This window comes from Balaenoptera physalus (genome assembly GCF_965194825.1).
Source record: "Balaenoptera physalus genome assembly, chromosome: 15".
NCBI lineage: Eukaryota > Metazoa > Chordata > Mammalia > Artiodactyla > Balaenopteridae > Balaenoptera > Balaenoptera physalus.
In genome coordinates this window covers 17060539-17082168 of record NC_138894.1, presented here as the reverse complement: position 1 = coordinate 17082168, position 21630 = coordinate 17060539, and the positions used below count along the sequence as shown (strand labels likewise).

The window sequence follows — 21630 nt, the reverse complement described above, 5'->3', positions numbered from 1 at the left end:
CGCAGCTCCCGCCTTGCTCATATCCCCCCGCCAGGTCATGTCCCCCAGGGTGGGACTGCTTTGGGGCTACTCCATTCTCTGCCTTTTTAGCTACCTAGCCTCTTTGCTATTCTAGCCACTACCCCGTTACACAAGAGAATGAACTAGGGCCTAGATGAGGAAAAGCAACTTGCCCAGGCTCAAACAGAGGCAGGTGAGAACCAGAACCCGTGACACTCGGACACTAGTCTGGTGCTTTTCCCATGGCCCCACGTGGCCCTGAGCTCATCAGCCAAATACCCGATGCAATGACGTGACAAGCCAGCCTCCCGCACAGAGGTGTAGAGCCGTGCTCTTGCTTGGTGATCATACATCACTTGGAAGCTGCCCTGCAGTGGATTATTGGGGCGCCTGAGGAAATACTGGCTTGAATGGGGGTGCATCCCATACCCGCCGCCACAACCTTCTCCCAGTCGGGAATGTGAGACTGAACCGAACCTCAGGCTGAAAGTGATCCTGAGCCCTGGCCCTGTGCCACCTCCCTATTGGGTTCACAGCAGTGCCTGCCAGGCCCACTGGGACTCCTGGCCCCTCTGCCTCATCATGCAAAGCCAGCTCTGGCCTCTCACGGGTTGTGGAATTGTCCCCTGGGTCCTACTCCGCCCAGCATGAGGAGGAGCCAGGTGACTAGGTGGGGCGGGAAGAATTAGCCCAAGGCAGGCAATGCAGGCAGAGAGCAGGAAGAGCACTGGTCTCCTTTATTGATCATCCGCGGGGGCCTCTCGGCGCTGACCAGGCAGCTGGAGGAGAAGCAAGCGGGCAGCAGGTGGGGGCAGGGAGACGCCCGCCCTCATTTCCAGTCCTTGAAGAATTGCTTGAAGATGGGACTCTCGCGGCCCTGGGGCAGAATCTCCACCTGTGGGATGAGCAGGGGAGGAGCCTGGCTCACAAGGTTGCCACCTCTGCCTCTGCCGGGGAGGGCCGGAGCCAGGGAGGAGGGTGCTGGGCACCAGGCCCGAGTCCATATGCCATCCAGGCCAGGGATGCTCCTCCAGATAAGCCAAGAGACGAGAAAGATTACAGGGACGCGGGCTGAGAAAACAGATTGCTTCAAGGACTCAGGTGCAGTTTCACAGATGCACCAATTATACATGAGCCTTATCAGCTCCCCTCAGGATGACCTGTGGTGTCGCCGTGTGCTGGGATGAGAAGGGGCAGAACCAGCTAGGGACCTCGGCCCAGAGGAGGTGCACAAGCTGCCCAGAGACGCACCCGACTTGCTGGGCTCCCAGGGGAGCACTGCCCAAACATCCTCTTAGAAAATAACATGTATTGTAAAACTTGGAAGGATTGAGAAGGGCTTTCCCACAGGGTGGGTCTGGGAGGGCAGCCTGACTGCTTCTGACTGTGCCCCAGGCTTTCCCGCCCTTCTTGTCCAGTCTGAGAGGCAGGAGGCCAGGGAGGAGCCCGAGGGGGAGGGCGCTGGGGGGAAGGGAGGCTCCGCACCTGAGTGTTTGGGGCGTACCGCATGCGGGCGATGAAGTCCTCAGCCACTTGCAGGGCCGCCTGCCGTTCCTTCTCGTTAGCTTTGCGCCCTGGATCATAGGGAGGAGACTTTTAAAAAATTTTTTATTTCTTGGCCGCTCCGCGAGGCTTGCAGGATCTTACTAGGGCCCCCAGCAGTGAAAGCCCAGAATCCTAACCACTGGACCGCCAGCGAATTCCCAGGAGGAGATTTTGTAAAAGAGAAGGTACCCTCTCTAGCCCACATCCCACTTCTCTCGAGGAGACTTAAGGGGGTTCAGAGAATAGCTGGCTCCTTTTAAAATAAATGGAGCAGGAGGCACTAAGAACACTCAGGGGGCTCTTTGGAGGTGCGAGGTTAGCCCCTCCCAACCTGGCAGCTCCAGATGAAAACTGCCCTCTGCCCGCTCCAATCGTCAAAGCCCTCTGCTCGGGCCAGGGCCCCAGGGATATTCAGGGAGAACTAATGTCTCCCTGGCATCAGACTCTCAGGCCCCTCTCTCCCACTCCAGGGCTCCTCGCCTTTTGAGTCTGTCAACTGCACTGTTATCAACTGTTTTTTTGCAAAATGAAATTGGACCAAAAAAAGGATGTGATTGACTGTGATCTTACTCCCACAAAGCCAGATGCCAACATCGGCCTAATAGTTATGCCAACTAAGAGCCGATAAAAAGGGAGAGCAGCGTCCTCCCTTCCTGCCTGCAGGCAGTCCCTTTAACCAAACTGCGCTCCAGCTGGAGGCGCTTTTCCTAGGAAACAATGTTGTGAACTGTGGTTGGCTCTCCAACCAGGCTATGAAAATCTAGCTCGCGACAACGTGTCTGAAATTAATGTGCTGTATCCTTCCTTTGTGATTACAAAATACTTCTCTTCCTAGCTCCCAAGTTTCCTGCTTCTCCACTGGTTTCTTGGTTCTTTTTTTTTTTTTTTTAATATGCATTTATTTGGCTACGCCGGATATCTTTGTTGCCACGTGCAGGCTCTGTAGTTGCAGCGTGTGGGATCTAGCTCCCTGACCAGGGAGCGAACCTGGGTCCCCTGCATTGGGAGCGCGGAGTCTTAGCCCGTGGACCACCAGGGAAGTCCCGGTGTCTTGGTTCTTTGCTTGGGGTTAAATACACTTCCGTGGGCATCTGGGAGCACCACGCCCACCCCATTGGTTCTTTGGGAAGGTACCCAGAGGCAGGAGGGAAAAGGCAGCCCCAGAAGCACAATGTCCCCCACCCAACCGCCTTACTTCTTAGAAAGCTGCCCTGCTGCTTGCCACTCCTGGCCCTTCCCTGAGGCAGGAGTGTTACTGCCTAGTACCTGCCAAGTTAGAACACCTAACGTTTCTCCATCCTCCTGGCTGGGAATTTCTCTTGGCCTTGGTTGACCCCACAAATATTTTATTGAGCACATGCTATCTTGTCAGGACACTAGAGACCATATGGTTCCTGCTTTCAAGAGGTTTATAATCTGGGCAGGGAGGTGAGACACGTTCAAGAAAAGACAAGCACAGAGAAATAAGGAGGCTCCCGGTACCGCTCAGAGACTCAGAGCTTTGTTGCATTTTCAGAGTTGGATCTAGCAAACAGGCTTCCGCACAACAGTGTTTCATTCCCAGCCAACCCAATCTCTTGGAAAAACAAGTTTTACCAGTTCGCTACCCACTGCATAAGGTGGGATTTCATATCTAAGATCGATCTCTCACACCCCAAGGCAGAATGGCAGGATCAGGGGTCCCAGCGGCCAAAGGCCCAGGAGAGCTCTGTGACAGTGGCCCTAACACGCAAGCCCTGGGCCAGCAGCAAGGCCTGCGAACTGGTTAGATGTGCAGATTCTCAGGCTCTGGTCCAGACCTCGTGAATCAGAATCTCAGGGGTGGGGTCCAGCTATGGGTGTTAACAGGCCCTCGGGTGATTCGGAGGCAGACTAAAGGTGCAGAGCCCTTGCCTGGAATTAACGGGCTGGGCACAGGAAACCCTGAGAAAACCCACAGCCGCGGAGGCTCCCTGAGTCAGCCGTCTCTGGGTCGGCCGAGCCCTCCCGCGGGAAGCCTTGCCCGGTCAGAGTGGCTGCAGGGGTCTCAGGCTGGGGTGCAGAAGCCACACGTACCCTTCCAGATGTAGATCTTGCTGCAGAGCCCGTTGTCCAGCACAAAGCAGTCGTCGGGTATCAGCATCTCGGGGGCAAAGGGGCTGGAGTCGGCCACCTTGGTCAGGCTCATCTGTCCAGTGGCATCAGAGACCTGGGGGAGGATGGACAGTGCCGTGTCACCCTCCTCCCTGCAGCACAAAGCCCTAATCTCCACCAAGGAGCAGCTGCCTCTCCAGCTGCGGCACCTCCCACCGCCCCAGGCCAAGCAGCAGACCGGAGGTGGAGGGAGCACGACAGGCAAATCCTGGGCGACCCCCAGCCCTACTTCAGGCTCAATCACCGCCTCACAGAGCCCCAGAATCCATGGAAATTAAGTAGACTCCAAATTAACGAGTGAAGGTAAAGAATCCCACAAAATAAAGCTCAGCGTGGGCTTGTTTCAAACCTTCTCCAAGAATGGGCCGGAAGCGAAGTGGCATTCATCTCCTCCAACATCCGTTCACTTCCCATCCTACCCTCACTCCAAGCCCTGGAAAAACCACCCTGGTGGCCGGCCCAATCTCCCACTGCTTTCTCCTCTCCTTTCAGCCCCACAAGCACCAGGCTCGTACCCCACCTGGTCCTAGGGCAGGCCTGGGGCGCCCACCTTATACAGAGCCGCAGCCTGGGCGTTTGTCCGGTCAGCTGTGAGGTCTTCCTCAGGGTCGCCCTCCTTCAGAGCGGGCTTGGGGCCCAGGACCTGCAGGGGTCAGGGCGGGCCACGTTTCCAGGGATTCCTGGGCACTCAGCCTGGACCTTCCCAGCCCATCACACCCAGGGCCACCGCCCCAGTGGGACAAACTCTGTCTGCACAAGGGCGCCGGGCACAGGTGGGGAGGGCTAGGTCCTCCTGCCCGGCCACCAGACGCTCCGTCCCGAGGGGTACTTGACTCTGAATCCCACCAAGGCACCCGATGAGTTAGACAAGCCCTGAGCAGCACCGCAGATGCCCTCACAGCCCTCCACCCGTCGCCCTCGTGCCCCCAGCTGATCACTGCCTCTCTCAGGGGCTTCCAAGCAGAGCTACCCTCCCCACAGCTCTCCACCTGGATCATGTCGGCAGGCTCCTCCCCATCGCTGACAATCTCCACCCGGGCCTTGCCCTGGCGCTCGCTGTCCCGAATGGCCAGCGCCAGGTCCCGCGCCTTGTTTCGCTCCAGGATGTTGGACTTTGCACCACACCAGGTGAAGATGTTCTGGAGGGAGGTGGGGAGGCGCGGGTTAGAGCCGACAGCCTGCATCCTGCCCTTCACAGGGTCCGCAGAACTGCCCTCTGAGGCAAGACGATCAAAGACAATCAAGAAGGCAGAGGGGAACCAAGGCCTCTCTGGGGACGGGAATGACAGTCTTTCGCAAGAGCGATTCTCTGCCCCCGCATCCCCATCTTTCTCCACATTACTTGTGTCATATATTGAAACATCTTTATCTTGTTTATAATCTATCTTCCCTGACTAGAAAGTAAGCCTCCTTAGGGCATGAGTGTTTTGTTTTGTTTGGCTTGGCTTGGCCCACTGCTGTAGGCCCAGTGCCAAAACAGAAATGGGCACATCGTTAGGCCCAGAATAAATAGTTATTGAATGAATGAATGGGTGAATGACATCCCTGGGCCCAGTATCTCACACACCTCTGCACCCCCGCCGGGCACGGCCCTCATCAGCCCTCCTGAGCGGGTCCCCTGCCTCCATCTCACTACTTCCAGTCCTCCTTCCAAACAGCATCTGGGTTGCTCTTCCTGCCCCAAATCTTTAGCACGACAGATGCGGTCCAGACCCTCAGAGAATCAATCTCCTCCTGCCCTGGATCTCAGCTCCTTAGCCATTTCCACTCCCACCGCTCCTGTTCCCACCCTGGGTCCTGGTCAGGCTACATCCTTCCCTGCTGTCGACATGCATGTCTGCACCCTTATCTGTCTCAGTGCCTCGGCTTACCCATCATCTTCGCCTGGAACGGCATTTCCCCTCTGTGAGGGTCCAGTCAAATGGCGCCTCCCTGGGACAATGGCTTGGGCTTGGGCTAGAAGGCCTCTCCCTGCCCCCAGCTCCCCCAGCACAGGCCACTGCCCCTAAGAGGGCCCTCATCACCTCCTGCCGTGGGTTACAGCCAGTGACAGGCCCGTCTTGGCTGCCTGCCCTGGGTGAGCAATTTGTGGTCCCCGTGCTGGCTCAGAGCAGGCACATAGATTCACGGAGGGAAGGGATGAGTGAAGTGATTAACGCACGGGCTGGGAGGTGGCTTAACTCGGAGCTACAAAGGCTCCAGGAGAAGGAGAGAGTAGGCTCCAGTGTTAGAGGCAATGGCCAGACAGCAGAGGGAGGTTTCTGTCCTAAGAAATACAGGGATGTCTTGTAATGGCTGCAGCAACCCCACTTGGAATGGGTTTAGAGCTTCTCAGCCCCTCTCCCTTTGCCCTGGCCTCCTGGTCCCTGACCTTTTAAAACACAATGCCAGGGAGTTCCCTGGCAGTCCAGTGGTTAGGACTCAGCGCTTTCACTGCTGTGGCCCCAGGTTCAATCCTGGTTGGGGAACTAAGATCCCAGAAGCCTCAAGACACGGCCAACACACACACACACACACACACACACACACACACACACACACACACACGGTGTCAACACAGGTGGGTGCTCAGTCAACCCTGCCTACCCACCTGGCCCAGGTCCAGGATGAAGCAGTCCCCTGTGTTGAAGCTGTCCCAGCTCAGCGCCCGCTCGGTGGCACGGATATTCTTCTTGCCCTTCACCTGGTAGAGTTTCTTGATGGCAGCCGGGGTGGCCAATGGGGAGCTCTTGTGAAATGCTGACTCCACGCCGCCTTCCTACAGCCCAGATGGCCAGCCTGAATGGAGGCCCGAGCGCTCCACACCCCATCCCACTGGGAGGCAGGCAGAAAGGTGGGGAGGACCCAGCCCCGTGTGGGCCTGCGACTTTTGCAGGGTAAGGACCAGCTGGAAGGGGTCCCGACTCTGAGAGCAGCCGCGGGTTGGGGTACGGGAGGTGGGCTCTGACCTGGTACTTAAGGCCACGTGGGAAGTAGCTCATGAAGAGGTCGGACTCATTGCCCTGTACTTCTCGGTGCTGCACAGGCCGCTCCCCAAGCAGGGTGTTGAGGTGCACGGCCAGCACGGCGCAGGCCCCCTGCTCATCCCGGGACGACTGCTGGCCTGGGGCGAGTGGGAGGTGGCAGGGCACGGCCCGTGAGACCCTTGCCAGCCCCGACCCCTGCCCGGGCCAGTCCCCCCACCAGTCCTCCCAGCCCCTTTACTTACCTATCCACAGGTGCAGGTCAGAGAGCTCTTCCGGGCCATTGTGCAGCACTAGGTAGGAGTCTCCCGAGAAGAAGATGCCCTGGTTCTCAGGGGCCACGGGCACCGGCTTCAGCTTCTCCACCCGCCATACGTGCAGGCCGGGATCCTGCACCGAGGCTGGGAACGGAGAGCCACTGCGGGAGGGGGGAGGGTTGGTGGTGGCCGGGGCCCACAAGTGGTGGAGAAGACAAGCAGAGAGACCTGGGCAGGCCTGGGGACTGTGGTGTGGGGGTGAGGAGGGGCAGCCCTTGGAAGAGAAGAGGGGAGGGGTGAAGGGAACGGGGTGCATAGCCTACCTCTGGGGGATGGGTGAGTACATGCTGTCTCCGTATCTGGAAAGACACAAGAAGCCATTCTTATTACAAATGTCATGACAACCAGCCTTCACACTGGTCTGGGAAGGTCCTTCCGGGTGGCCAAGTGCTTTCATACTCAACTAATTCATCTCCAAGAGCTCAAGAGGAGATTATCCCTGGCTCCATTATGCAGGCAAAGAAACTCAGGCTCAGAGAGTCTAAGTCCCAAATCACACAGTGACTAGTGAAAACGACTAGGAGTCTCTGGCCCTGGGCCGGTGTCTTCCCCTTGCTGTGACCTCTTCTGCTTCCAGACTCCTAACTCTGGGCATTGCATGAGGCTGGGATACATCTCTCTAAGCAATAACTGCTTATATTTGAAAAGTCTAAAGTCAATGACTTAAAATCAATAAACCAAAAACCAAAACAATAGAGAAAATCAATGAAGCTGGTTTTTGGACAAATCAATAAAATTGATGACCCTTTAGACAAACTGATTAAGAAAAGACTCAAATTTCCAATATAGATACAAAAGAGATGACCACCACTACAGATTCTACAAGTATTAAAAGGATAAAGAGAATATTACAAACTTTATGCCAATACATTTAACAACTTACACGAAATGGGCAAAGTGCTTGAAGAACACAAATTATGCAAGTTCACTCAAGAAGAAATAGATTACCTGAAGAGTTCTAATATCTATTAAAGAAATTGAAATTGTACTTAAAAACTCCCCCGTCCCAAAAAAATTCCAAGTCCAGATAAATTCTACCAAAAACTTAAGGAAGGGGCTTCCCTGGTGGTGCAGTGGTTGAGAATCCGCCTGCCAATGCAGGGGACACGGGTTCGAGCCCTGGTCTGGGAAGATCCCACATGCCGCGGAGCAACTGGGCCCGTGAGCCACAACTACTGAGCCTGCGCATCTGGAGCCTGTGCTCCGCAACAAGAGAGGCCGCAATAGTGAGAGGCCCACGCACCGCGATGAAGAGTGGCCCCCGCTCGCCGCAACTAGAGAAAGCCCTCGCACAGAAACGAAGACCCAACACAGCCAAAAATAAAATTAATTAATTAATTAATTAATTTAAAAAAAAACTTAAGGAAGGCATAATACCAATTCTACACAAACTCTTCTAGAAAACAAGAGGGCACTTCCCAACTCATCCCATGCTGCCACCATTCTCCTGATATAACAAAACCAGATAAATACATTATAGAAAAGAAAATTAGACCAAGATCCCTCATGAACACAGGAAAAAAATATTAACAAAATTTTAGCATATGGAGCTCAGAAATATATAAAAAGATAAAACATCATGACTAAATAGGGTTTACTCCAGGAATGCAAAGTTGGTTTAACATATGAAAATCAATGTAATCCACCCTATTAACAAGCCATATAAACAAACAGAAAATCATCTCAATAGATACAGAAAAATTATTTAGAAAAATTCGATATCCATTTTTGATTAAAAAAAAAAAAAAAGCTTTTAGCAAACTAGGAATAGAAGGGAACTTCCTTAACCTGATAAAAGGCATCTACCGAAAGCAAACAAAAAAATCTCAGAAAAACAAAAAAACCTACAGCTAACATTAGACTTAGTGCCTTCTCTAATACTTAACTCCCTCCCTAGGGAATTTCCCCCAGTCCCAGGCATCAGTTATCACTTTTTTTTTTTTTTAAATTAATTTGTACTGGCATATAGTTGCTTTATAATGTTGTGTTAGTAACTACTGTACAGCAAAGTGAATCAGCTATTCGTATACATATATCCCCTCTTTCTTGGATTTCCTTCCCATTTACGTTACCACAGAGCACTGAGTAGAGTTCCCTGTGCTATACAGTAGGTTCTCATTAGTTATGTATTTTATACATAGCATCAATAGTGTATATATGTCAATCCCAATCTCCCAATTCATCCCACCCCCACCTTCCCCCTTGGTGTCCATATGTTTGTTCTCTACGTCTGTGTCTCAGGTATCACTTCTGTACGCCCAGCTCCCCTCAAATGCCAGGATGATGAATATCATCTTTATTCTTTATTCTGTAGGTCAGTAAGAGCAACCTTTTTTGGACAAAAGTTATTTAGGGGAAAAAAAAGTGCTAAAGGCAAGCATTTTAAAAAAATACTATCGTTTTAAAAATTTCACAAGTGTAGTAGCTGTAGCTTCACTCACTCTCTTTCCTGTGTTCCCATGACTAGAGGGTTTCTTTCTTTGGCTGAAAATGCAGAGCCCACACCAGCAAGCACTGCCACCTAGTTCATGCTATGCAGCTAACAGGGAGCCCCAGCGGTGCAAGGGAAGGACCTGGGGAACTTTAGGGTTAAAAGGCACCATGAGGAGACTCTTGGGGGCTGGGGAAGCAGGAAGGGCAAAGGGCAATCTTTGGGGGATGGTCGGGAGAGCAGAGGATGTTGAGTCTGAGTACCAAACAGAGGGGGAAACAGGAGCAGTGGCCATGGGTGTAAAATACCAGGTGAAATTGACTTTCCTTTTCCTTCCTAACTTAAAACATAGCTGAAGGCATTTTTTGGAACCACACTTCCCCAAGGTAGAGTGGAGGCAGTGAGGGGGAGGTTTGGGGGAGGGAAACTTTAACGGTTCTCCATCCCACAGAGGGTCACATGCTGTGCCCACATCCCTTGTAACGGACAGCTCAGCCTGCGACTCAGGCCCGAAGTGGTGAGGTGGCCACCCCCGAGACCGAGCCGGTGGGGAGAGTTCGTGGACAGAGATGGCGTGAACAAGTGGGCCAACTGTGAGCTGTCTAATTTTTTTTTTTTTTTGGCCGTGTCACACGGCATGCAGGACCTTAGTTACACATCCACCGATCGAACCCGCACCCCTGCAGTGGTAGCGTGGCATCCTAACCACTGGACTGCCAGGGAATTCCCATATTTTTTTGTTCTGTGTCCTGACCTGAGAGCTCAGGCCATAACTCAAAAGCAGGCAGCCCACTTGTGGGGCTACAGGCCTCCGAGAACCACTGCAGTGTTTTGGTGAGGGGGGTTGGCTGCCTGGCCCTCATTACTTTGGCTTTCCAGCCCGGCCGCCGGTTAGAATTACCTTGGGATCTTATAAAAACATTGAGGCCCAGGCCTGAAGATTTTGATTCCACGGATCTGGAGTGAGGATGGGCATCTGCATCTTGAACTATGTTCTAGGTGGTTCTTATGCTGCCAGTTAACTCTGTCCAGAACAGCATCTCACACCTGCCTGCACATCAGAGTCACCTGGGGGCTTTAAAAAAATCCCAATGCCAAGGCCAGTTAAAACCAGACTCTCGGGACTTCCCTGGTGGTGCAGTGGTTAAGAATCCGCCTGCCAATGCAAGGGACACAGGTTTGAGCCCTGGTCCGGGAAGATCCCACATGCCGCGGAGAAACTAAGCCCGTGTGCCACAACTACTGAGCCCGCGTGCCACAACTATTGAAGCCTGTGTGCCTAGAGCCCGTGCTCCGCAACAAGAGAAGCCACCGCAGTGAGAAGCCCACGCACCGCAGCAGAGAGCGGCCCCCGCTCGCTGCAACTAGAGAAAAGCCCGCGCGCAGCAACGAAGACCCAACGCAGCCAAAAATAAATAAATAAATACAATTGATTCTTTAAAAATAAAAACCAGACTCTCCAGGGTGGGGTCCGGATGTCAGTGTTGGAGAAGTTCCAGAGGACTCTAAAGCTGCCCGCCAGCCTCCTGCTCACAGCTCTCCCCCGCAAGCGCCCACTGCCATCGGCCTGTCACTCCTCGCCCTCCAGCTCCTCTGCCCAAGCCCGCAGCTCCTCAGCTTCCTCAGTGTGAACCTCCACCTCACGTCCATCCAAGCCCCACCACCCCTCCGGGCCCATTTCAAGCCGCAGCCATCTGAAGAGGCTTCTAGGACCCTGGGTGGCCTCGGCCTTCTCTGGGAGTTCTGCCAGCCCTCTCACCTAGGAGCACACCCTTCACTTCCTGCTTACAGGCTGTCTTGGAGCACGACCTGACAGCTCAACCAGAGCAGGGGACATGCCCGGTACTCCTGCATTCCTTAAGCAGCCCACAACAGGGTCTACTCAATTCCATTCAGGGTCTATACTGGGAGCTTGGCACTGGGCAAAATGAGGGCGAAGGGACACAGAAATAAAGAACAAACCATGCGAGTCTCAAGGTCTGGCTGATGGGGGTGGTGAAGCAGGAGGCCATCACATGCAAGGGACCGCAGACAAACCTCCCCTACGTGGGGAACGTCACAGAGGCACAGATGTTGGCATTAGAAGGAGCCTTAATACTTAGTTCATCCTACTCCACATCTGCCTCCCGACATGCACCTAAACACGCCCAGTGCAGAAATCCCCACATCCCTCACCATCCTCTTCTCGAACACTTCCAGTGATGGGGAACTCACCACCTCAAAAGGCAGCTGCTTCTGTACCTCTTAGGTTAAAGCCTTTACTTCTTCCCACTCTGCCACAGTGTGCTGCGTTATGGGCCTGGCCATCTCCCCCACTAGACTGTAAAGGCCTCTTGAGGAGGAGCCGTATTTTGCCTCTTTGGATCGAGCTGGAACCTCACACTGTGCCTGGCACCCTGCAGGCACTCAGAGAATGTATTTGATTAACTGGACTTTCTCCAATTATTAGACCAGATGGAGCCTAAGAGGTAGCACAGGAGGGCTTCCCTGGTGGCGCAGTGGTTAAGAATCCACCTGCCCATGCAGGGGATACGGGTTCAAGCCCTGGCCCGGGAAGATCCCACATGCCGCGGAGCCACTAAGCCCGTGCGCCACAACTACTGAGCCTGAGCTCTAGAGCCTGCGAGCCACAACTACTGAGCCCGTGTGCCACAACTACTGAAGCCTGCGCGCCTAGAGCCCGTGCTCCACAACAAGAGAAGCCACTGCAATGAGAAGCCCGCACACCGCAACGAAGAGTAGCCCCTGCTCGCTGCAACTAGAGAAACCCCGTACACAGCAACGAAGATCCAACGCAGCCAAAAAAATAATAAATATAAATAAATAAATTAAAAAAAAAAAAAAGAGATAGCACAGGAAATCAACAGGCAGGAGCAGCCCTGGAGGCACAAAGCAGAGGCTATGGGTAGGGGCAGGATGTTTGCCCTGCTGGCTGTCCCAAGGTCCCGACTCAGGAAGGAGCCGGCCTTTGAGGACACACTGTGAAGTGGGGGGTCAGTTACGCAGACCTTTGCGGCAGTGCTTGCCAGCTGTCAGAATGACAGGTCCTCCCCGCTATCTGTGCCCTCCTCAGATCCCGAGTCAACTGATGCCCAACAGGTCCCTTCACCGCACAGTCCCGGTTTGCCCTTAGGTGTGAAATGCAACAGCCCCTACCATTCTCCCCTAGAAAGAGTAAGGGGCGAGTGTCAGCACTAGAAATGACACCAGCTCCTCCCAGCCTGGACCCTGGACATCTGCAGGAGCTGCTGGGCCCAGAGGCCTCGCCTGGAAACTCCTCGGCCAGTGCTCTCTCCCTTGACACCAAGCAAGACTCCTACCCTTTCCTGGCTCCACCTTCGCCTCCCTCACCCACCCCCACCCTACCCCAGGCGGCTGGCTGGACCGTGGGCTGGGGTCTTCTTGAATTTGCAAAATAATGGACCGTGCCACCAATGGTTAAGACTCCACGCTTCCACTGCACGGGGCACGGCTTCGATCCTGGTCAGAAAAAAAAATGGACCTTGCCACACAGTTTAAATTCAAATGCGAGGCCTGCCCACCTGCCCCCAGCCATTCCAGCCCACCTATCTACCATCACGCCACCATCCTGTCTTAGGAACAAGTGTCCTCAAATCTGAATGCACCTCCGGGCTGTCTGAGGGCCTTCAGGTGTCCGGTCACTCAGTGTGGTGGCCTCTGTCAGGAGGTTGGGCACCACTTCTCCACAAGCCAGGACAAGCCCCGGCCCAGGAGTTCCTTATCCGTATGGTGAGCCCAATCCACCCGTTGCCCGGGCAGCTGAGGCTCCAGTGACTGGAAAGGACAGCAGGTGGGGCACACCAGTCCTGGACAAAGCGGCTTCCAGAAACATGAGCCTCTGTTTCTGCCCTCGCCTGCCCACCTAAGAGGGTCCCGGCCAGCCCATCCCACGCCGATCCTCCCTCAGCCTCCCTCCACTTTCACCTCTCCGTGCAGCTCTGCTTCCTCCCACTTCTGCTTTTCAGGCTCTGCTTCCTTCCAGCCAGCCCCACCCCCCACCCCCGAGGCCTCTCCCTTCCCTCTGCTATCTCCTGATATTCCCACCCATCGGCCCCACCCCTGGGATCCTTCCCCAGCTGGTGCCGAGGGAAAGGGTAGACCGTGCTGGGCTGGCAGGCAGTCCCCGATGGAGGAGATCGACATTGGGGGCTGGCAGGGAGTGCGGCCAGGCTGGCTCCTCAGAGACCCCCATAGGGAGGTGGAGGCCCACGCCAGCTCGGAGCCCCGTCACAGTGGCCTCCGCCGGCTGCAAGCCAGGGCTGGCAGCTCTGAGTCTGGGACCTGTGAGGGAAACCACAGGAAAGCCAAGACTGCCTATGTTCCCCACTCACCAGCTTGAGGCAGGCACGTCTGCCTGGCCCCAGCCTCTGCTGGGTTAGTCACATTTCCTGGGTGGGGTCACTGGCTCTGCACCACTTTTTCCTCCTTCTCGACTTGCCTTTCTCCTTGCCTGAATGCATACATTTGATTTTTTTGTTGCTGTTGTTAAAGCTCAGTTCCCAGGGAGTGGCTGAGGCCGGGAAAACATTCTTTGCTGTGTCCTGCATGCTGGATGCCTCTCAGATCTACCCTTGCTCAGCTTCTCATTCACCAGATGTTGACTGTCACACAGTCTCGGCCCAGGGTGCTCTGAGGGACAGCAATAAAAATAAGCATGGTTCTGGCTCAACCCAGGGGCCATCTTGCCTCCATCACATCGAAAGGCCCTGGAGCTAGACTGGTCCAACTCGCTTGTCCGCTTTCCAGAGGAGGATACGAAGACCCTGAGAGCACAAGTGACTTGCCTGTGATCACACAGGGAGCAGGAGACAGTGCAAGGGAAGCTTCTACGCCCTCCTGAATCCGTGCAAGAGGATGCAGCGGAGTCCAGAACTCTGGCCCACCTGTCCTGGACACAGGCCAGGCCTGACCCAGGGTTGATCAACAGGCTAGTTAAGAGATAAGGCTCAGCCTTCAGGGTCAGGCCCCACCCAGGGGGCAGCAGTGGAAGCGAATCAATGCATGTGTTAGAATTTCTGGACCAGAACAAGATAAGTTGAATGTCTTCTTCAAAGAACACAAACGCTAGCTGGCACCTGAGTGTCTCCATGGCCTTAAAAAGAGGGTCTTGTCCTCACGGGAGCCAGAGGCTGGGCAGATAACGTGGTAGAATGGAAAGAGTTGGACAGTTTGGCTACTTACTGGCTCTGCTTCCTCCTGCAAGTGACTTAACTTCCTGGAGCCTCCCTGTGCCCTACCTGTAAAAGGGGCATGAAGACAAAAGTGAAGATTAAATGAAATGGTATAATTAATGAGCAAATTATAGACGCTCAATAAACCTAGATGGCTTTCTCTTGCCAACACAGAATTTACCATGGGACCCCAGCACCTCCCGAAGCAATGCCCCTTCCCTCTCCCTTCTCGGTTTAGCAGAGGGATGGAAAGTTAAACCCCAGATCACCTCTCCTCGCCCTGCCCCCACCCGGCCCCAGCGAGGTTCGTCGACGCTGGTCTGCACTGGTGCAAAACCCGGGTGGCTCTAGGGCTCTGGACTCCGCAGGGCACAAGCAAGGGCACAAGGATGAATGGGGGTCACTGCTCTCTCTCCACACTGGACCCTCACCTGGCTAAAAAGGTGGCCCCATCACCACGGGGTGGGTGCGGGGTGTGGGGGGGAGACGTTTGCGAACGAACAGCGAAACAAAAGAGCAGGTCAGTTAAAAGAGTCTAGGACTCTCTAGAGCCTTGGAACTCTAACAATAACTAACGTTATTAATCACATTATCTGGTAACCAGACTCTAAAAGTTGTTTTTTAACAGACTCATTTTTCCTCCCTCTCCGGTCTCCCCAGCAGGTATGCTCAATTTGTCCCAAATGGAGGAAAATAAAGCATTTCTTTAGCACTGACTCACCCCCTCCCGCCCCTCCTTACGGGAAACGAGGAGACCTGACTAGACACGTGGCTGTGCCCCTAGGAGAAGAAGGGGGAGCCGGGCGCGCAGAGGAGGGGGCCCGCGACCAGCTGAGCCCCTCCGACCCCTACAGGGGGAGCCCGGGCGCCGGGTGGTCAGACCCCAAGCGCTACTTGCCTGCCTGCGCCCTGCTGCCTTGCTCCGGCCACTGTCTCTGCCGCCCTCCCCTCCCCTCCCCTCCCCGCTCCCGCCCCCGACGTGACCGGCTAAAAGACGCCCCGAGTGAATCAGAGGGAGGGGCCTGAGCTGGCTGGGGGCGCTGCTGAGCCCGCCGCTCGCAATAGTCGTCTCCTCCGCACCCCCCGCCCTTCCCCCCCAACCCCCGGCCGTGGGGGAGACTCGGCTCCGAAACGAACCTAGAAGTGGGGCGGGTATTCGGGAAACTAACAACAGTACTCTGCGGAAAACTTGGTGAGAGCAAGGCAGTGTTCACAACCCACTCAACTGTTAGATTTTTGGCCTGGATTAAGCTGTAACAGCTACTCTCCCTTGAGTGCCTACTATGTACTCAGTGCTTTAAACGTGACCTCGTTCAGTCTTCACAACTATTTGTCATTATGCCGCTTAATAGATGAAGTCTCCCGGAGGCTCAGAGAGGGTAGGTAACTTGTCCAGGGTCACACTGCTAGTTCAGTAGCAGAACCAGGATTCTAGGCTGGTCTGGCCTCAAAGCTGGTGCTAGAACTGGAACTCCTCACCCTTCTCGTCTTTTTTTTTTTTTTTTTTTTTTTTATTTAAAATTTTTTTTGGCTGCGTTGGGTCTTCGTTGCTGCACACCGGCTTTCTCTAGTTGTGGTAAGCGGTAGCTGTGGCGAGCAGGGGCTACTCTTCCTTGCGGTGCACATGCTTCTCATTGCAGTGGCTTCTCTTTGCGGAGCATGGGCTCTAGGTGCGTGGGCTTCACTAGTTGTGGCGCACGGGCTTAGTTGCTCCGTGGCATGTGGGATCTTCCCAGACCAGGGATCACACCCATGTCCCCTGTATTGGCAGGCGGATTCTTACCCACTGCACCACCAAGGAAGTCCCACCCTTCTTGTCTTTATTCAGAGGAAAACAGGCCAGCCAGTGTTTGCGCCCAGAGGCTAGGCCTTCCAGAAGTGAGCAGGACAGCAAGTGGTCCACACTTCCATTTTTGCTTCTGAATGGAGAGAGCCCTGCACAGCGGGCAAACCCCGGCAAATGTCAGCTGACGAGAGGCATCAGGATTAGGACATGGCCCCTTGATGCAGTGGTAAGAGGACTTTTCCTTTCTTGGGAAGCAGCTTGGAAAATTCCAACCAGCATGACTTTCTCCAAGGCCCAGTGATGGGGCCTGGGGTAAGGGAAGGAATTCAAAGCCTGGTTCTACCCCTTTCCATCTGGGCAACAATGAGCGACTACACTCCATTCCTGAGTAATGCTTAGAAACCGCCCCACATGTCCACCCTCCTCTGACCAACTGGTCACCGACACACTCAGCCTAAATATCCCTCCTCGAAATGTGCAGTAATCCCTGACTTCCTCCTTAGTCCTCCCTGGGTGCTCTGGGCATCAGGCCACTGGGCCATCTGAGTCTTCAGACTCCGTGGGAAAACTTTTCAGCCATACCCCGGGAGCAAAGATGGAATTATATCCATGGGCCACCTAGTCAACCCTTGGCCCGCTTCTGGACAGCTGAACCCCACCAAGACCCTACTTGGCATAGTGTATGCTATGCTATGCTAGGCAGAACATTTCCATTTTCTGCATTTTTAAGGTAAAATTTACAGTGAAAATCACAAATCGTAAGTGTGCATTTGAATGAGTCTTCACATATGCAAACACTCATACAACCCACATCCCTACCAAAATATAAAACACTTCTACCACCCCAGAAAGTTCCCTCACCACCCCTTTCTCTCATCTGCCATGTGTGCCTTCCCCATCACACTGTTAGCTCCTCCAGCCCAGGGACCGTATCAGGTCATCCTTGTGACCCCAGCACCCAGCAGAGCATTCAGCAGGTAAGAGACACTCCAAAAAAAAAAAATTTTTTTTTTTTTTTTTTACTGAATTAACAGAGAGCAAAATCCTCAAATTCTAGCAATGCCCTAGCCTCTGTCACCTTGGGAAAGTCACTTAAACCTTCTGAACCTCATGTTCCTCACGTGTGAAACAAGGACAATTACCCCAGCCCCCCTACCTTGAGGGATTGTGGGGGTCCAATGAGATGACCTATGGGAGCCTCTTTGAAAAGAATAAAGGCCTAGACACGTGCAGGCTGCCGTTACCATTATTATTAATAAACTCCTACTTCTAAAACAAACATCTGGCTGAAATAAACCAGGAGAGGAAGGCATCGGAGACTGACTTCCAGGCTTTGGCTACTTGGGCTCTGGCCAAGGTCTGCAGCTGCCCAAGATGGCCAGCTTTCTGGTTCTGTGCCCATAGACCCAGGCTATGGACTGATTTCCGGGGCTAAGAATTTCCTGAAATTGCAAAGGATTCTCCCTAAGTGAGTTCCCAACCTGGCTTCTAACTACCCTGCCATATGGCCCTCTCTGAGCCTGTTTCCCATCTGTAAAATGCAGCACTAGACAGGAGTCCCTTCTGGCTCCTCTGACTCCAATCCAGAGGGGCAGATCAGGCTGAACTGTTGTATTTCCTCAGCCTGGGCGGGGCGGGGCGGTGGCGGGATGGCAGGGATCTGTTGCAATACCTGAAAATTCCAATATCACAGCTCCCCCAGAATATTCCTTTGAAGGCACTAACTCAGGATGCTGCTAGTCTTTTTTTTTTTTTTTTTTTTAATGAATTTATTTTATTTTATTTATTTTTGGCTCCATTGGGTCTTCGTAGCTGTGCGCAGGCTTTCTCTAGTTGCGGCGAGCAGGGGCTGCTCTTTGTTGCAGTGCGAGGGCTTCTCATTGCGGTGGCTTCTCTTGTTGCGGAGCACGGCTCTGGGTGCGCCGGGCTTCATTAGTCGTGGCTCGCGGGCTCTAGAGCGCAGGCTCAGTAGTTGTGGTGCACGGGCTTAGTTGCTCCGCGGCATGTGGGATCTTCCCAGACCAGGGCTCGAACCCGTGTCCCCTGCATTGGCAGGCAGATTCTTAACCACTGCTCCACCAGGAAAGCCCACTGCTAGGCTTTAAATTTGATCTGCAGTGAATTTTTCTAGATCATTTCAGCTTCTCTGAGGAAGAGCTGGGGTCTGGATGGCCGTATTTTCCGAATAAAGCTCATGATTAGGAAGTTTCTTTTCAATCACTGCTGGGTGCTCAGAGGCATCCTGGATGGTGACACCGCAGAATTCCTTGGTGACCTGTTGGGAAAATAGGACTGTCCAGTACAGGATGAATGAGCGGGCCAGGAGAAGCTCTGGTGCAGCATTGTGGTGGCAGGGAGGGTACCGAGTGACTGGGGCAGGAGGGACTGGTCCCCAGGGAGGACACGAGAGGACAGGTTTACCCCCTCAAGGCCAGGGTCACATGGGGTCCTCACGCCATTGTAAGGTCATGATAAGAGCTAACACTCTTGAGTGTTGGCACCATATGCCAGGCACTGTCCTTTATATGATTTTCTCATTTAATCCTCCCATTTGCCCTCTAAAGTAGATCCTCTTATTATCCTCATTTTACAGATGAGGAAATGGAGGCCAAGTGGGGTCAAAATAACGTGCTCCGGGACTCAGTAAATGCAGAGCAAGGTGGTAGGACCCCCGGCCTCCCCTCCCAACTATCACTGCACATCACTGCTCTCCCTCCTCCTCTCCCAAGGCCCATCCTGCTCTCGGCATTGAATGCTAGTGCCAGCTCTGAGTCCTTCACACATAAGGGCCTACCCCTGCTCATCCTCTAGATACTGGGATTTAAAATTTCAAAAAGGGGCTTCTCTGGTGGCGTAGTGGTTGAGAATCTGCCTGCTAATGCAGGGGACACGGGTTTGAGCCCTGGTCTGGGAGGATCCCACATGCCGTGGAGCAACTAGGCCCGTGAGCCACAACTACTGAGCCTGCGCGTCTGGAGCCTGTGCTCTGCAACAAGAGAGGCCACGATAGTGAAAGGCCCGTGCACCGTGATGAAGAGTGGCCCCCGCTTGCCGCAACTAGAGAAAGCCCTAGCGCAGAAACGAAGACCCAACATAGCATAGCAATCAATCAATAAAATAAATAAATCTTTAAAAAAAAAAATTAAAAAAAAAGTTTTATTTATAAAAATAGTACAGAGTACTGATACATGCTACAACCTGAATTTTTAAAACACCATGCTAAGTGAAAGAAGCCAGACACAAAAGCCCACATATCATATGATTTCATTTATATGAAAGGTCCAGAATAGGCAAATCTGTAGAAACAGGATGTAGATTAGTGGTTGCCTAGGGTCCGAGGGGATGAGGACTTTAGGGGGTGACTGCTAATCAGTACGAGTTTCTTTTGGGGGTGATGAAAATGTTCTCAAATTAGTTTGTGGTGACAATTGCACAACTGAGAATATACTAAAAAAACACTGAATTGCACATTCAATAAGGCTGTCAACAAATGAAAGGGCTTTGTAACCTATAAATGGTAAGGCCTGGCTCGACCCATTTGTACCCTACTTAAAAAAATGGTATAGAGAGGTTCCACGTACCTACGACCCAGCTTCTCCTAATAGGACATCTTACTTAACTACAGTAAGTGTAACTTCCCCTTTAAAGTGTGGCTCCTGAAAGCCCAGCACCTTTTCTCCAGTGCTTCAGAGTTCAGGTAACACCTTACTCATGCCCGGAGCTTTACAGTTTACAAAACACCCCCTCCACACACAGCTCCCACCCCACAACTTGATCCTCAAAGCAAACCCGTGGGCCAGTGTCGCCCCATTTCTTGGTTTTCGTGGTCAGAAGAGCCCTCTTCCCTCCCTGGGCTCCTTCTGTAGGGTTGCTAAATTTGACTAAATAAAAATGTTATCTGTCAGCTCTATAGGGTAATCACCTCTAATGTGTCCAGCCAGTCCTGGGCGGGTCTGGTCATCATTTTGAGACACCACTGATCGCAGACTCTTAAGAACTGAAAGGGCCCTGGACTGTCGCCTAGTCCAGCCTTGCCCAGCAGACCTGGGCTGGGCCTCCCAGGCCAAGTCCTCACTCTGGCTTTCCCCACCTTCCACCCCGGCCAGAGCGCGCCCCTCTTCGTGCCTCAGTTTAGCATCTAGCGTCTTGTCCTCCAGGCGCCGGCATATACATCGCGGGGGCGGCGGACCGGGGGAAGGGCTGGGGGAGCTCGGCTGGAGCTGCGACACCGCGCCAGACCTACTGTCCAGATCCAGGGCACGCGGGAAAAAGCAGGAATAAGAATGGTACCACGCCGGACCCAGGTGGGACCCCCCCCACCTGCGGCCCCACCCAGGCCCGAACTACAAATCCCAGCAAGAGTGGGCCGCGGGGCGGGACCTCGGGAGCGGTGGCCTGCGATCCCTGCGCCAAGCCCGGGACCAGTGGGCCCTCGGGGGAGAGATCAGGAGGACGGAGACGCCACAGCGGACCTCGAGACACACTCACAGACACACAAAAACACACAGACACAAACGCGCGCACCGGCCACGTTGGTCCCTCCCCCACAAACTACAAATCCCAGCAGGCAGTGGGTGAGGGGCGGGGCCTCGGGGAGGGTGGTGCTCCCGACCGGAAGCGAGCGTCTGGCGAGGTGGGATCACCAGTGCGGGTTGTGGGCCCCCCTGCTGTGGGGAAGAGAGTCCTTCTCTCCCCGCAGCCTGGCTCTCCGCCCCGGCACACACTGCTCCACCGTGGGGTCGCCGGCCCGAGCCCTTCTCAGCGATCCAGAGCCCCGCCCTCCCTACCAGGCTGGGATTGCCGGGGAAGGGGATGGCCGGTGGACGCTTGGGCCAGCCGCCTTGGAGGGACGCAGAGTCTGCCTCCTTGACCCTCTCCTCCATCGCCTGGAGCGAACTCCCTTTTCCTGGAGCGAGGAGCAGCCCGGACCCTGAGGCAGGACTAAGCCTGTTGGGGTCTCTGTGTGGCCTGCAGGTCTCCTGGAGAAGCCCAGGGGAGGCCAGGGTCCTTCGAGTTCTGGGGTATAGGTCAGGATGTTCGGTCCACGGTGTCTGACCGCTCTCAGCGCCCTGCGCCCAGGCATCAGCTTTATATGGCAGAGCCAGATAACAGTGAGGGGCTGCCAGGAAGTAATAACCAGGGCACTCTCATTCAGTATGCTCGCTCTCAAAGTGCTCACACCTCAGCGTGAAGCGCCAGAACTCTTGTCCTAACTTCCCGGGTCGCGTTAAGTATCCACTGAGACACTACAGCAGGGACTTAC

The 21630-nt window shown here is 54.0% G+C and overlaps 1 protein-coding gene across 4 annotated transcripts; it reads right to left on the bottom strand.

The window, feature by feature from the left end:
- Positions 1-703: 703 nt before the first annotated feature.
- Positions 704-15550, bottom strand: CAPG (capping actin protein, gelsolin like). 4 transcript variants are annotated; one of them, XM_082425929.1, is made up of 11 exons: positions 15476-15550; positions 14592-14643; positions 7222-7257; positions 6887-7059; positions 6627-6781; positions 6269-6436; positions 4668-4817; positions 4229-4321; positions 3601-3733; positions 1486-1574; positions 704-895 (listed from the first exon to the last, which is right to left on the bottom strand). In XM_082425929.1, the coding sequence occupies exons 3-11, from the start codon at positions 7242-7244 to the stop codon at positions 830-832; spliced, it is 1050 nt and encodes a 349-aa protein (XP_082282055.1). In that variant the 5' UTR covers positions 7245-7257; positions 14592-14643; positions 15476-15550; the 3' UTR covers positions 704-829. The 4 variants fall into 4 exon arrangements, with proteins under 4 accessions (XP_082282055.1, XP_082282056.1, XP_082282058.1 ...); XM_082425930.1 differs by having other exon boundaries at positions 14592-14647; positions 15338-15535; XM_082425932.1 differs by lacking the exons at positions 14592-14643; positions 15476-15550 and adding an exon at positions 13742-13760.
- Between the last annotated feature and the right edge of the window lie 6080 nt (positions 15551-21630).